The sequence below is a fragment of the Pipistrellus hanaki genome (assembly GCF_964339955.1).
Source record: "Pipistrellus hanaki genome assembly, chromosome: 19".
In the NCBI taxonomy this organism is placed as follows: Eukaryota; Metazoa; Chordata; class Mammalia; order Chiroptera; family Vespertilionidae; genus Pipistrellus; species Pipistrellus hanaki.
Genome location: NC_140521.1, coordinates 21,703,364 through 21,720,211, shown reverse-complemented (window position 1 = coordinate 21,720,211; position 16,848 = coordinate 21,703,364). Strand labels below are relative to the sequence as shown.

At 45.7% G+C, this 16,848-nt stretch overlaps 1 protein-coding gene across 10 annotated transcripts in view; it reads left to right on the top strand.

The window, feature by feature from the left end:
• CIT (citron rho-interacting serine/threonine kinase) overlaps positions 1 to 16,848 on the top strand; it is a 158,038-nt gene that overhangs the window by 70,720 nt on the left and 70,470 nt on the right. For all 10 annotated transcript variants that reach the window (XM_084868241.1, XM_084868249.1, XM_084868245.1 and 7 more), the window contains exons 11-13: positions 8,700 to 8,805; positions 9,713 to 9,856; positions 11,136 to 11,255. In XM_084868241.1, coding sequence (XP_084724367.1) covers positions 8,700 to 8,805; positions 9,713 to 9,856; positions 11,136 to 11,255 — 370 coding nt within the window. The remainder of the gene's footprint in view (positions 1 to 8,699; positions 8,806 to 9,712; positions 9,857 to 11,135; positions 11,256 to 16,848) is intronic.

The following is a 16,848-nucleotide window of genomic DNA, read 5'->3' as shown; positions in this document are numbered from 1 at the left end:
GCATTATTATTGATGATAAAGATTGTGGCATTTGCTGAAACCGGTTTGGCTCAGTGGATAGAGTGTTGGCCTGCGGATTGAAGGGTCCCAGGTTCGATTCCCCTTGGTTGGGGATGTGCCCGCAACCAAGATGTGCCATGGTTGCGGGCACATCCCCAGTGGGGGGTGTGCAAGAGGTGGCTGATCAATGATTCTCTCTCATCGATGTTTCTAACTCTCTATCCCTCTCTCTTCCTCTCTGTAAAAAATCAATAAAATATATATTTTAAAAAAGATAGTGGCATTAATTCTCTCTGACATTGCTAGTTCCTTAAGGACAGGAATTGTAGCTTCCTTAACTTTATAACCTCGACAGCAAGGTTTCTTAACTCAGCACAATTGACATTTTGGGCTGGATAATGCTTTTGGGAGGTTCTTCTGTGGATGGCAGGATGTTGAGCAGCATATCTGGCCTCAACCCATTAGATGTTAATAGCACTCCAGACCGTGTTATAAAAGTAAAAAAATCAACACCCTCCAGATGTTACTCAGTGTCCCCTGGGTGACAAAATTGCCCCCTAATTGAGAACCACTGGTTTATAGGTACCTCTCACGGGATACCTTCCCTATCTATGTCTGTCTGTGTACCTATCTATCATGTATTTATCTTCTATCTATCTTATCTATCTAACACATTAATTTATAGAAGGTAGTCCTAAAATATTTATTGAAGTTTGAAAATTCTTTTTTTAAAAGTGTATATTTATTGATTTTAGAGAGGAAGGAAGAGGGAGAGAGATAGAAACATCAACAATGAGAGAGAATCTGCCTCTTGCATACCCCCCAGCTGTCTCTCGCATACCCCCTACTGGGGATTGGGCCTGCAACCTGGCAAGTGCCCTAGACTGGAATCGAACTCAGACCCTTCAGTCTGTAGGCTAGCGCTCTACCCACTGAGCCAAACCAGCTAGGGTGAAGTTTGAGAATATTTGGAAAACTCTTTAGTTAATAGGTAGAGTCCCATTCCAGGGTCAACAGAACTTCATGGTTAGTTTCTTGGCTGTAATTCTGTGCTCATCACTCAACCAGCTACACGATTTTTTGCAAACTTTCCTTAAAGCAACAAAACCATCAGCTCTTAATACTACTCTTTTTTAAAAAAAAATAAACTTTATTGTTCATATTATTACAGTTGTTCTTCCCCTTCCCCCAGCTCCCTTCCACCTGGTTCCCACCCCACCCTCTGCCCCTACCCCCACCCTCACCACCACTGTCCTCATCCATAGGTGTACGATTTTTGTCCAGTCTCTTCGTGCATCCCCTACACCCCTTTTCCCCTGAGAATTGTCAGTCCACTCCCTTTCTATGCCCCTGATTCTATTATATTCACCAGTTTATTCTGTTCATCAGATTTTTTTTATTTACTTGATTTTTAGATTCACTTGATAGATTTGTTCATAATTTTTATCTTTACCTTTTTCTTCTTCCTCTTTTTAAAGAATACTTTTCAGCATTTCATATAATACTGGTTTGGTGGTGATGAACTCCTTTAGCTTTTCCTTATCTGTGAAACTCTTTATCTGACCTTCAATTCTGAATGATAGCTTTGCCAGGTAGAGTAATCTTGGTTGTAGGTTCTTGCTATTCATCACTTTGAATATTTCTTGCCATTCCCATCTGGTCTGCATAGTTTCTGTTGAAAAATCAGCTGATAATCATATGGGTGCTCCCTTGTAGGTAACAAACTGTTTTCCTCTTGCTACTTGTAAGATTCTCTGTCTTTTGCTCTTGGCATTTTAATTATGATGTGTCTTGGTGTGGTCCTCTTTGGATTTCTTTTGTTTGGGGTTCTGTGTGCTTCCTGGACTTGTAAGTCTATTTCTTTCACTAGGTGGGGGAAGTCATTATTTCTTCAAATATGTTTTTAATATCTTGCTCTCTTCTCTAGCACACCCATAATTCGGATGTTGGTACACTTGAAGTTGTCCCAGAGGCTCCTTACACTATCTTCATATTTTTGGATTCTTTTTTCTTTTTTCTTTTCTGGTTGGATATGTTTTGTTTCTTTATATTTCAAATCTTTTATTTGATTCTTGCGATCTAGTTTGCTGTTGGATCTCTGTATATTATTCTTTATTTCAGTCATTGATGCTTAATTTCTAGTTTGTCCTTTTTTATATCCTCAAGGTTCTCACTAAATTTATCTGCTGTCTCTAGAAGATTCTTGAAAACCTTATAATTATGGTTTTGAACTCTACATCCAGTAGTTTTCTTTCCTCCATTTCTGTCATCTGTGACCTGTTTTTTGGTCTCTGCATTTTGACTGCTTCCCTGTGTTGATAGAGTGTCTTTGTGTGCTAGGTGTCCTATAGGGCTCAGTGGTTCAGCTTCCCCAGTTACCTGAGGTGGACACTCTTGGTGCACCCCTTTGTGGGCTGTGTGCACAGTGTTGTTGTAGTTAAGCCTTGAATGTTGTTGGTATCATTAGGGGGAATTGACCTCCAGGCCAATTGGCTGTGAGGATCAGCTGTGTCTACGATGGGAGAGCTGTGCTGGAGACACCCTTATTGGGCAAGACTTGCTTCAGTGGGGCTTTGGTGCTCACCGAGTCTGCCTCTTGAGTGTGTCCCTTATGGATGTGAGCAGTTGTAATCTGGATGGTCCCATTCTGACCACTGGTTCGACTGGCTCTTGGATCTCCAAGGAGGTGCTAATTTAGCCTATGCCTGAGGCCCTCGGCCAGAGCTATGGAGAAATCTGCAGATTCCTTTTCTTTGTTTGGGGTTTGGAGGTGCCCAGATGAGGCCCAGCTGTGAAGCAGTGCAAGCTGGTGTGGTGCCTTGGACCTTCTTTTGGAAGTTCTGAGGCTCTCTGACCCAGCTGCAGTTTGTTAGGTAATTTTAGATTGCAAAGGGCCAGGCCATTCATATGCAAAAGCTGCTGCACACAGCTGGGGTGTGGGGTGAAATCTGAGGGAATCCACAGTGTGGAGCAAACAGCTATGGCTGATCTTCATTCCTGCCCTAAGAGGCCCCTGGATCTCATTGTGCCACGGCAAGCATCTCTGAGAGAAAGCCGCCCTCGAGTTCTGCCTGAAGCCAGACAGTCCAGTTTCTCCCCATATGAGTCTGGATCCCCAGAGTCTCACCTGGAACTGGAGTTCAGAGCAGTCGGGAGCTTGTGTCTTCCTCCTGGTTGAAAAAGACAACCGCATACTCAGTTGCCAGCCCTTTTCGCTTGTGTGCCTCTGTACCTCTGCACTTTACTTTCGCACCTCCTCTGAGTCTCAGCGTGCTTTTCTCTTCCCTTCTAGTTGTATAATTTCCACTCAGCCAGCCTTCCTGTGCTTCTGGATGATGTCCGTTTTGTCTTTTAGTTGTAGTTTTGAAGTGGTTGAGCGAGGCAGCAATTTCAGGTGTTTACCTATGCCGCCATCTTGGTTTCTCTTTCACTGATTTTTAGAGAGAGTGGAAGAGAGAGGGAAAGACAGAGAGCTAAATACTGCTACTCGATGAAATGGTGCATTTTACAATAATTCTTAACCAGCTGAGTTACTACTTGCAGAGCACAGAGACCTATTTGGTAATAGTCTGGTGGATCTGAGGCCAGCTTTGGCTCCAACCTCCTAAGCTATGATTTACAATATGGTCAATTCTACAATAATGCAGATGTCTGCAATAATTTGCTATTGCTTGGAAAGTCAGAAGGACAGCTAATGAAAAGCTTAGGAAAAAAGTAGATATTTCAGAAATCTTTTGGGGGATCTGTTGGTTCAAGAAATACAGAGCTTATCATTGGTGCTAGTGATTGAATTGGCCTAAGTGCCTTTATGAAAAAATAAATGGAATACAAATATGTTAGGTTGTGCCAGCCTTTAGTATATTCCTTTTATGGAAATAATGAAAATGGTATATTTTAGTTGACTTATTAACATTGAGATCATAGGAGTAGTCTTTTATCATTGTCTAAAACATGTGCATTGTCTTAGAATTTATAACTCACCACGATTAACTTAAAAATTATGTTCCCATTAAAGAGTGACCAAAGGGCACCAGCATCAAATGGCGTGGTGAAAGTGCTGCTTGGCACCAAAAGCTGGGGACAGTCATACTATCCAATCTAATAAAGAGGGAATGTGCAAATTGACCATCACAATGATGGTGGTGCCCATAGCCACAAGATGACGGTGCCCAGTCCCCTCAGCCCCACTGGAGTCCCACAGTCCTTTCAGCCCAGCTGGGGTGGGGAGGAGGGCGGCAGGTGGCAGGCTCACTGTGCGGCCGGAACCACCCTCAGCCCCCCAGCTGCCTAGGGCTGGCCTGAGGCGCAGGCAAGCCTCAGATGGCAGCTGCCCAGCTGTCCAGTGCTGCCGAGGCTCAGGTAATCAGGGCTGGCCAAGACTTGCACTGCCGGCAGTGGCAGCAGCAGAGGTGTGATGGGGCATCGCCTTGCCTTGATCGCTGGCTCGCCTCTCGCCCCTGAGGGCTCCCAGACTGTGAAAGGGGGCAGGCTGGGCTGAAGGACATCCCTTCAGTGCATGAATTTTCATGTACCGGGCCTCTACTGAGTAATAAATGCCTAGACCCTAAATCACAGGCACCATGGTTCTCAGTGCTGTGTGTGCATTAGAATTACCAGGATGCTTAATGAAAATGGTGCTACTATTAGTCTATATGTCTCTGATTTAATTGGTCTTGTTGGACATATTTTTTTTTAAAGGCTTAATGTTTAAAGAGAAGTTTTAGGTTCACAGCAAAATTGAGAAGCAGGTTCGGAAATTTCATACGTACTTCTTGCCCCTGCTATTAACATCTGGTACCAGAGTGGTACCTTTGTTACGATGGATAAAACCTATACTGACCCATCGTTGTCACTCAAAGACCATAGTTTACTCTTGCTGTTGTACCATTCTAGGGCTTTGGACATCTGTGTAATAACATGCACCCATCATGGTAGTATCACATGGGTATTTTCATTGTCCATCAGTGTTTTTCAAAGGCTCTCCAGGTAACACTAAGGTGCAGGGCTGTCCAGAGGGCTGCAATGACCTTTGCCCTCTATCCTCTAGCCTCATGCTCCAATCCCATTGTTGTTTATGGGATTGTTGCTACAAGCCAGTTTAGTCACAGAATTCTTACCAGAGCTTTTAAAATTTTTATTTTATTTATTTATTATTTGAAAATTTAGAGTTTATTTGATCCAAACTCAGAACAAGCTCAAAAGCAAGATCTCAAAGAATTGAGAAGAGAATGGCAGTTTTGCGGTTCTCTTTATACATTTAGCGTCAAAGGAGAAAATGTAAGGAGGGTTATGTGAAATCCATTGGTGGCGTATTAAGGAGGTAGGAGAAAGCCAGGCAGAGGAAATGTCTAGGACTGGATAGAGTAAAATGGAGAAGTACATATTTCTTTTAACATCGAGATGGTATTTTGACAACAAGACAACAATCACCATTGCTTTTTATAGATGTGATTTTTATTTCTTAAGAAGACGATTTCCTTAGCACCTTTATTCAGAAGAGCTCTTAATTGTTGTACTAGTACTTCTAAACAGTGAACATTGGTCAAGTATCGGAACAGTAGAAGAATGAGGGAGTTAGACCTTGGGCGACAAGGAGGCATGCGCTTTGTCTCCTTCCTGCAAGTGCCAGTGAGTGGGGCCGCACATCTCCTCGATTCTGGGCCCCATTAAAGAGTGACCTAGATTAGGTTTTTGTTTGTTTTGTGAATCACGCCATCAGCTTTGCATCCACAGCTGCACACTTCAAATGTTAAGCCGGCCCTCCACATGTCATCAGGTTTGGGAGCCACTTCCCACCCATCACCATGCACCCATGTGATCACTCCTCTACAGATGCCGGTTTTGTGCTTGGGCACAGAGAGCTGTGGCCTGTGTTGTCTTCTCTGACTCATGTCAGAGCGTGTGACTTCATGACTGGCGGCTGATTCTTGATACTGGAGGACCTGTGAGCCTGTCTGTGGATCAGCCCTTCCTCCTGGCTGGGTTGGGTCTTCTTCTCCAGCTCCCTCCCAGAGTGAAGACAAGAATGAAGGAAACAGCAAGAGTAACCCAGGTCATGCTAAGCAACCCATTTTATCTCAGGTTAAAGGGGGGAAAAACTGTGTGAGTCTGTGTACCTAGATTTAGGTACAAAACAGGCTAATGAGAGGCGTAGAAATCAGTTAAAAATTTTGGCCAAATGTTAGATTTAAAAAAGGATTTATTTTTGGATTTTAGTCCCTGTTGCCCACTTCTATGAATAAGCAACATTTGTTTTAATGTGAATAATAGCACAGAGTGAATTCAACCCGCTGAGTTTGACTATTTCGAGTAACTGCTTTAGGCCTGTAGGGCCTGTGCTATTTATGACATTGCATGGGTAGTGATGACAAAAATGACAGTGATACTAGTAAATGGTTGGCTCGATTGAACCCTCGCGATGAGCCAGGCACTGTGCCTAGGGCTCTACCTAGGTTATCTCATCTAATCCCGCAGGAACTCTTTGAAGTAGGTTGAGAATTATCCCCATTTTACAGATGAGAAAAATGCAGCTGAGAGGTTACACAGCTAGCATGGCAGAGTCACATTTTGAAAAAAGCAGCCTGACTCTGGGTATTGACCTGCTTAGTTGCCCTGGAGCTGCCACTGGGGCATGGCAAGATAGCACTATCCCACCAACCCTTGTCACGGGGGTGGGAGGTCAGGGTAGGGACAGGGGAGCTGCAGGGAGAGAGGTGTTCTGAGTTGCTGCAGGGAACTGACCTCTTTCAGGCAGGGCAGTAGTTTGGGTCGGTATAAAGCAGAACTTTCACCTGCTGGTAAGATGTGAAAGCTAATGGAGAACCAGCTCCTGCAATCCCGTTACCAAGGCAACAAAGATGGGGCTGTGGGACAGCCGTGGGCTCTGCTGCATGTCCTTACCTATGTGAGAACCTTTGTCGGTTGTTGCTCTGACCCTGCCCTTCACCAGTCCCAGTGTTCGTGCCCAGGGGAGCCAACCACTGTGGGAAGCTGTCTTGGGAGGGGACTGTCATTTCCACCCATAATCAGCTGCTTCTAGGGATGAGGCAGAGTGCGAGAGTGATATACACAAGCATATCATTTCTATGGAGAGAGCATCCTTCTAACCCTCTCTCAGGAGGTCATGCTGCATTATTTTTGTGATCCCCCCCCCCCCCCCCCCAAGGGTTATATCAGGTGTATCAAGTCATCTTCCCTGCCCCAGCTCTTTACTGTGAGACGAACTAAAACCATTTAGTAATTGGCAGGTTGCTTAGTCACTCTGGACCTCAATTTCCTCACGTACAAATGAGGATAATAAATTGTATCTTCCTCCCAGAATTGTTGTGAGGAATAAAGAGTAAAAACATGTCTAGAGTTAGAACAGAACCAGGCATGTAGTCAGTGCCCAATAAGTGTATGAGCTTCTAGAGCTGCTGTAACAGATTGCTACAAATTTAGTGGCTTAACACAGGACACTTCCTACCTTAGAGATCTGGAGCTCAGAAGTCTGAGATGGGTTTTACTGGGCTGAAATCAAGGTGTAGACAAGACTGTACTCTGTAGCTTCTGAGAGAATCGGTCTCTTTGCCTTTTCCAGCTATGCTAGCCGCCTAGATTCCCTGGCTTGTGGCCCCTTCCTCCATCTTCAAGGCTAGCAGTGTGGTATCTTCAAATCTCTCTCTCTTTCTGACTCTGTCCTTAATTCTGTTGTGATATCTCCTTCTCTCTTCTGCTTTCATTTTATAAGGATCCTTATGATTACATTGGACCCAACCAAATAATCCACATTAATCTCCCCATCTCAAACTCCCTCACTTAATCACATCTGCAAACTCTCCTTTGCCGTGTCAGCTAACAGATTCACAGGTAATGGACATTCGGATGTGGACATCTTGGGGCATAGTGAGCCTTAGCAGTTTGTGTAAAATGAAACAGAACCAACTGGCTAGCTTGGGGATGGAATAAACAATAATTTGATTCATGTACATTTATTGAGTACTTGCTGTGTTAGCTCTCTGCTGCATTAGGACTATAGCATCAGTTATCCCTCCTCCCTAGAGCTTGTTTCCTTCCAGAGCTGTGGATGGCCTGCACCTTCCCATCGTCAGGCCCCAGGTTAAATGTCACCTCCTCAGAGAGGCACTCCCTGATTACTGTTGCTTAAAGCAGACCCTCGACCCATTTTCTCTTTGTGTCACGTCACCCTGTTTCCTTATTTGTCATCATCTGTAACCTTTTTTGTGTGTGTGTGTGTGTGCCTTATGCATTTTTTCTGCTCCTCTGCGGAATGCCAGTTCCAGGAGATCAGGGACCCTGATATCTTATTTATTGCTATTCCAGTGCCTGGGACAGTTTCTGGAACATAGTAGGTGCACAGCCCATATCTGCTGAGTGAGTGAAGCAATGTAGGCAGGGTGCTGCTCACACTCTCCTGTGTGGTAGGTCCTTTTATTAGCATCCCACCTCATAGATATGGAAACCGAGGCTCAGAGAGTCTGAATCATTGCCTCAGGTCAGTGGCAATTGAATTTACACCCAGCTCTGCCTGCTGCCAGGATCCTTGCTTCCTTCCACCTTCCTGCCTCATGCCGTGATGCCGTTAGAAGCCCCGCTGATGGCCACAGAGCTCTGGAAGCTCCATCGTCTGTGCCGTCGTTTCTGAATGCAGCTTTCAGGCCATGCATTTGCCACCTTGACATTGGTTTCCTTCTATCTAGGTCTGTTGTGTCGGGCCTTGACTCCCCTGCCAAGACTAGCTCCATGGAAAAGAAACTTCTCATCAAAAGTAAAGAGCTGCAAGACTCGCAGGACAAGTGTCACAAGGTATTTATTTCCGCAGCCGGCCTCTCTCCTTGCTCCAGGATCCTCCCGTCAATGTATGCCAAGGGAGCCGCCCGGGGCCGCTGCTGGCACTGAGCCACCTGATCCATACAGAGCGAGTGAGGTGCTATCGCCCTCGCTGAAGTCACGCCTCCGGCAGCTCAGAGGGAGATGAATTCGGGCCTTGACTTTGCTGTAAATCCTTTAAATCTTAACCAGAGGAGGCCCTGGATTTAAAACGGCCTGTTCCTCAGCATGACCCAGCCAGATGTCCGCTTCTTCCGGCAGGTGGTGTGGGTCCTCACCTGTGGCCGAGATGCATCCCATCTGCTCTGAGTGATGCGAAGTTTCTCTTCCTAGTCCTTTAAAACTCCTGCTTATGTAACTGCTGCCGCGGTGTTGATTATGCTCAACGTCTCTTAACATTCACTGTTCCTGACCAGGGGCAGCTTTCTGGAAGCGCATAAAAGTCACTACTTGCCTGGGACTCCTAAGTGTGCAGACGAATACATACTCCTTGCCCTGTCCTGGATTGTCCTCTAGACCTTTGCAAGGAGATGGGGGGGATCAAGATGGATTTGGGGTAACATTAAAGTGACGTCTGCAAAAACCAAACCAAACCAAAAGAGCAAACAGGTGCAAAGTGATGATTGTGGCTCTCTGGCTCACTGGGTTAGAGGAGTGACCAAGTGTGAACCGAGACGTGAATGAGAGGAGTGACTTAGCATTGGTGACTCTCCTTACGAAGAACTGTGCGCTCCTGGGCGAAGAAACAATGGTATTTCCATCCCAACCTTTGGCGCGATAGTGCCAGCCCAGACCACCAGATGGTTTTGGAGGCTACTTGAGATTTGATAGCCCCCAACGAACCTCCAGGGGCCTTTTTAACCTGTTGATGTGTTTATTTCAGATGGAGCAGGAAATGACCCGGTTACATCGGAGAGTGTCAGAGGTGGAGGCTGTGCTTAGTCAGAAGGAGGTGGAGCTGAAGGCCTCTGAGACTCAGAGATCCCTCCTGGAGCAGGACCTTGCTACCTACATCACAGAATGCAGTGTGAGCCTTTCCCAAGTCCCCTTCCCTTGGAGGTGGCACTTCCTGTTGTGTGTGTCTCATCCTGTTTCATGACAGCTCCATGAGGCACATCACAGCCAATGGCAGAGAGTAGAGAAAAGGAGCCTACAAAAGCAAGAACTGTGATTGCAGAGTAGTGTGAGCCTGGTGACAGGTCCCAGAGAGAAATGAGACTGGACCCCAGAAAGTCCAGGCAGGCCGCAGAGCTTGGCGATGGGCGTAGTCATCCTTGCAGCAAGTCACCAAGGGTCTGAACTTCACCCATCCCAACCTCTCTGGTCCAAACCTACACCAAGTCTGACACGATCAGCCTCGGGGAACCAAACTCGCAAATAAGCACAAGAAAATAAATGTCTTTTGAATCTGCCTGAAATCAATTTTCCATTGCCTGCAACTGGTGTAGCAATAAGAAAACTCAGCCTTTAAAACCCAGACCCTCTGTCATTATTTACCATGTGGCTTTTTTTTTTTCCTTTCCATCACAAGAGTAGACTGTCTTCTCCATTGTCTCGTTAAATTTTTCATCCAGGTGTGTGTTTTTTAATGTGCCCAATTAAACAGTCTTAAAAAAATGGAATCACACATTTTTCAAGTTTCTTCCCCCCTACTTCTTTCATGAGGGAGAGATCTATAGGACGTGGCTAATTAAGAGTAACTGCTATGTTTCCATTCCAGATTTGGCTGCCTTTCAGTGGTGAGTGAAGTTATTCAGCTCTGTAGTTCAGATATATATTTCAGTGCCACTGAAGCACTGAGGGAACTTTATGGATGAAAGGTATCCAGGAGACATAAGCCAGGAGATGGAAATAGACTGCTTGGAGTCTCAAGGGGCAATAGGGCAGAGCATGAAGTCATTGCTACTTTGAAAGAGCTATATACTAGCAAGTCCTTGAATAACTGATATTATAGAAAAGACTCTGTGGACTGTCCTAGTGTGGTTATAACAGCTAAGGGATCTGACTAGTGTTTAGTCCTAAACATGCAAGTAAATATGTGCTAAGACAGGGAGATGGTGGTAGGAGACAGCTTGTGTGGCTTCAGTCTGGATCAGAAGGTCACAGGGTTGAGATGATCTTTCTTGAACCCAGGGGTCTTTACAGGATGAAAATTGGAATCAGCAACCGACTGGAAGTTGTCGACTTTGGTCCCTCACCTGAAACCGTCTTGGTGTCTACGAAGCAGCTTGCAGCTCCCTTAATGAATCTTTTCAAACAGAACAGGCTCCACAGGGCCTCCCTATTAAAATTTTTGCTTTCTGCAGAGCTTAAAGCGAAGTTTGGAGCAAGCACGGATGGAGGTGTCCCAGGAGGATGACAAAGCACTGCAGCTTCTCCATGATATCAGAGAACAGAGCCGGAAGCTCCAAGAAATCAAAGAGCAGGTATGACTGCCTGCCCGGGAGCAGGGTGGCGCGCGGGCCTCATTTCAGGAGAGGGTGTTTGAGAGGTGGAGAGAAGGAAAGAGAAAGCATGAGACATGTAGGTCATTTGGAAACTTCAGCTAGCCCATATTTACATAAACTGTAGAGTGCTTGGTTGTAGCTCCTTTGAAATCCGTGCCCATAATGGCTGCTCTTTTCTTTTTTTTTTTTTTTTTTTTTTTAAATCAATCTTTATTGTTCATATTATTACAAAGGTTCCTCATTTCTTCCCCCCTCCACCAGGTTCCCACCCCACCCTCTGCCCCCTCCTCATCCCCCATTGTCCTCATCCATAGGTGCACAGTTTATGTTCAGTCTCTTCCTCCCTCCCTTTCCCCGATAGTAAATCCCTTTTCAGATAGTAAATCTGTTACTTAGCATTTTCTCATATCAATAATACCTCCACATGCCCAATGATACACTTCACACAAAAGACATTTTCAAATAGGTCAACCAGCCTCATCCAGGCCCCACCCAAGGCACTCACAGATCAACACCCCAGCGCTATACTAACTCAACACATCCAGATCTAAGCCTTCATCACTTGATTCAGCAGACCCTCAAGTTCCCGCAAAAGTTTCCAGCCATGTCTGAGAGGCAGCCGTGGGCAGGTACAGGCGAGGAGCGAGCTGTTTCGGGCCTGGCTGCTCCGGGCCTGGCCTCTGTTGCTCTGGTTCGTTCCACAACCAGCTGCTCTGGGTCTGGTCACTGCCGCTCCCGACCTAGTTGCTCTGGACTTGGCTGTTGCTGCTACAGGCCTGGCCGCACCTGACCCGGCTGCTCCGGGCCCGGTTGCTCCGGTCCCGGCCGCTCCGGGCCTGGCCGCTCCCAGCCTGTCAGCCGCTGCTCCGGGCCTGGCCGCTCCCAGCCTGTCAGCCGCTGCTTCGGGCCTGGCCGCTCCCAGCCTGGCAGCCACTGCTCCGGGCCTGGCCGCACCAGACCCGGCTGCTCCGGGCCTGGCCGCTCCCAGCCTGGCAGCTGCTGCTCTGGGCCTGGCCGCTCCCAGCCTGGCAGCCGCTGCTCCGGGCCTGGCCGCTCCCAGCCTGGCAGCCACTGCTCCTGGCCTGGCCGCACCAGACCCGGCTGCTCCGGGCCTGGCCGCTCCCAGCCTGGCAGCTGCTGCTCCGGGCCTGGCTGCTCCCAGCCTGGCAGCCGCTGCTCCTGGCCTGGCCGCACCAGACCCGGCTGCTCCGGGCCTGGCCGCTCCCAGCCTGGCAGCTGCTGCTCCTGGCCTGGCTGCTCCCAGCCTGGCAGCCGCTGCTCCTGGCCTGGCCGCACCAGACCCGGCTGCTCCGGGCCTGGCCGCTCCCAGCCTGGCAATGGCTGCTCTTTTCTATTAAAAGTCGTGGTTTAGAGCATGGGCAGGTCAGCTGTGGCCTCTGGACAAATCTGGCCCACCCCCTGTTTTCCATGACCATAAGCAGGAATGCCTTTGCATTTGTAAATACTTGTGGGAAAAATCAAAAGAAGAGGAATATGTCTTTTGGCACATGCAAAGTACATGGAAGTCAGAGTTGGGTGCCCATAGATAAGGCTTCGTGGATGGCCATGCTCATCCCTGACGCCTTGCCCGTAGCTGTTACTCCTGCGCCCATGGCGGGGGGAGCTGTGACAAAGACCATCTGGCCTGCAAAGCTGCAATCGCTTACGATCTAGCCTCTCACAGGAGGAGTGTGCAAACCTCTGCTTTCGATCACTACAAAGAAATTAAGGTTTTTTAGCTTTTCAGTTTCACCTTTAAGTTTTTGAGAGAAGCCAGGATAATTCATAGTCAGTAAAACTTACTAGATAAGTAAAATGTAAAGAAATAGTCAAGAAGAAGAGTAAGACTGAGTGAGATTTAACACAGCCAATCTGAGTGCAGAAAGCTCCATCATGTGTGTTCAGAAAAGAGCACTGAGAACTTTAAAAAAGCCTACTCTCCCCACACCCTCCTTTCAAAAGGGTTTTCTTTGGAGATTGTTCATTTTTTTTTTTCTTTTTTTTGCTTCATTGTTTCCATTTTAGCATAGATTTTTTCTGTTCTTTGAAGAAACTGTAAATAGAAACTTTCATGAAGAGATGGTAATGAGCAATTGGAGAGCTGAATTATCAGCTGCCAGGCAACTCTCATTCACTTCAGAAAACCCAATGTAAACAGTGATGGAAATGAACATTTTTGTCTCTGGGTAGCACCAACTTGGCCATCTGGGTGGTGCTAAATATAAGAAACGTCTGCAAATGATCAGATCCATTCACTCTTCTTTAAAGAAAGGATGATTGTTGGGGGGTGTTGTTGGTATAATCCATCACCTTAATATTTAAAAATGGTTGGTTACTATCCTCTTGCTTGATAAAAATGTTGTAAGTAAATATGCAATCTGGTTAGCAGATGTCTGAACACTACTAATCTTAGAGCTTTTCCAGGCCACTCAGTTTGAAAGACCTGCTTTGACAGGTGACTCATTGCCCCTTTTATCAACATGGTTTCTCATCCTGAGAGTTTCAGGAGGTGGGGTTCTTTTTCTCCCATTAGTTCAGTGTGTTCGGAAATTTGCTCTTGGTTGACATCCTGGGGAAATTAAAGCTATATTTGGCCACCAGAGGGAGCAGCTGGTGTCCATGAAATTCCCCAGAAACAGAATTAACAGAACATTTTGAAAGGTGGTTGAGTTCAAAGCAATGTCTTTTGTGATTTATATCGCAGTTGGCATGATGTGGAGTTTTAGATTTAATGACTGCTAACAGTTCCGGTGGGGGAAGAACACTTCTCGGTTTCTGATTTTACTTCTCACCAGAAGAAGGGTTTATTAACTTTTGGAAAGTTTTGTGAGGGAGGATGTTTGCAGTCCAGGAACATGCCCTGGCCGGTTTGGCTCAGTGGATAGAGTGTCGGCCTGTGGACTGAGGGTCCCAGGTTCGATTCCAGTCAAGGGCATACCTCAGTTGCAAGCTCTGGCCCTGATAGGGACACATGTGGGAGGCAACCCGTTGATGTGTGTCTCTCTCATTGATGTTTCTCTCTGTCTCTCAACCTCCCTTCCATTTTCTCTAAAAAAAAAAAAAATCAATGGAAAAATATCCTCGGGTGAGGATTGGCCAAAAAAGGAAGGCGTTTCCTGCTTTCAGCAACTCTTAGTAATTGGTTCCCAGCACTGTGTTCCTCTCAGGTTTGGCAATTTTCCCCTCCTCTTTATCTCAAAAGCTAATTTCTATATGGCTCTTTATTTTTTAATATTTTGCTTCTACCTAGCCACCCTTTATACAGTATTTGGACTTGGTTTAAAATAATACCCGAGTCTCCTGTGATGGTTTGATTCATGCACCTTTACCAGCAATTGCTGACCCCTCACTGTTGCCCTCGCCTCAGGAAGGGAAGCAGAAGCTCGGGAAACACGGAAGATGCTTCTCCCTGAATAGGTCCACGTCTGACCTCTTTCCCATTGAATTCTGCAGCTCCCTCGGAAACACTTACCTTAGGCCTCGGGAGTTGCCCATGGCCCCCATTCTGATCCGCTCAGCTCCCACCCGCAGGTCAGCCTGTGCTGAGACAGGACTGCTCTCCGCTGCCCTTGGAGACAGACCTGCTGACCTTCCCTCAGGTTTTCCCTGCAGCACGCATTAGCTATTGGATTTATGAGATTGCTGTGAAGTCTGCAGCATAACAACAGCGGCTCAACAAATGAGGTAGAATTCTCCTTGCTGCTTGAGCAGGCAGGGTGCCCCATGAGCTCAGAGAGCTGACGGAGAGGTTGCCTGATTCTTGCCTCCCTCCCGCCCCCCCCCCCCCCCCCCCCGGTGCTGATGGCTCAGGAAAGAGATGTTGGGGGATAAATAACTGCTCTGTCATTGCTGTCGACAAAACACAGACATTACATTTCTTCCTCACTAACAAGTTCAAGAAAGAAAAGGGAGCTTGGGTCCCAGGTTCGATTCTGGTCAAGGCCACAGACCTCAGTTGCACACATGATCCCTGGCAGGCAACTAATCAAAGTGTTTCTCTCACGTTGATGTTTCTTTCTTCTGTTTCTCCTCCTCCCTTCCACTCTCTAGGATAAATTGATGGAAATTGATGGAAAAATATCCTTGGGTGAGGATTAACAAAAAAGAAAAGAAAAGGGAGCTTGGGGATAAGATGCTCAAGATTTTCTCCCAACTCAGCTTCCTCCACAGATTGTTGTTTGTGACTGTAGGGTAGGACTGATGGTATTCATAGTTGCCCATAAAATATTTAAATTTTTTATTTAGAAGAGAAAAAGTTAAGGCTTTAGGTCAAAGAAACTTTTCGTAGATAATCATTTTTTTGTCTTTATATGAACACAGTAATAAAATATAATTCTAAAAATTATTATTATTATTATTATTATTATTATTATTTTATTTCATTTTTTTTGGAGAAGAAGGTCCAGGAAGGGACAGTACTCAGAGCCATGATAATCAGAATGCATCCAGGGGTCTGGAAAAACCCAAGGGAAAATGTATCGTTTTACATAATCGGCTCATGTTCCATTCCGTGAGTTCAGATAATTGTGAGCAGGTTATAAAGGCCTTTGGCTATATAACCCCACGTCACCCACTTGGGGTGCACCACCCAGAAACCTGGTGCCCCAGGACTTCTAGGCTGGAACCTCAGTGACAGTATAGTTTTCAGTAAAGTGAAATAGGACTCTCCACTCAGGGCTTGCTTTTTTTTCATTTCCCCTCTACCAATGATATAGTTAGAGGAGTGCTTGCATGAGAGCTACCCAGTTTTTATAAGGACATCACCTCCCTAGTGTGCACTGGGGAGATAGCCTATTAAAGTAGGCTGGGAGGTCTACTTTATACCTTATTATTTAAACACACACATGTCCTTGCTCAATTAATACCTCTTCAATTATTGCTTGGAGAATAGATCTTAGAGATGTTCTCTGTGTATAGTGAATGTCAAAGACCATCTTGATTCAATTTTTTGTTCTTTCATTTTATATCCCGCCTATCTGCACCCTAAGGCATCTTGGATTGCACAAGTGCCCATTCATTTTCTTATATATAAAAGTTTTGATTTTGCTAATAAAGATGATTTTCATACTTTGGCCAAAAGTTTTCAAAACTGCCCATTTCTTGCGGTAAATCCAATTTTGAAAAGCCTCAATTCATATGTTCTGTTTTGATTTTAGAAATGCATTTTGAAAAAGGTCAGGCTGTCTGGATCACTTGAAAGGGTTTGTTAGAGGGAACAAGATGATTCTTTCTTTGGAATCTCTCTCACAAGTTATTCTGACCGGAGCCAGTGTTTTCTGACTCTTGCAAATTTCAGGGTGACTTGTGTTTCAAGAGCAATGTTAAGTTCCTCATTCAGTTTGGGCCCAGAAAAATTAATGGTGAGAAACTGACATGATGACTTTCACCTTCTAAGATTCTTTCCAATTACCCTCTTGTGCAATCTGAAAGGTTAATTTTAAAACTAGTACCATATCTAATTATGTTAGGAGCACATGACTGCTAAGGACAAATCTATAGGAATGATTACCCTTGGAAGAAAGCTACACATAAGCAGTTTGTCCGGTTGTTTAAAGAACATCCCTTTCAGCTA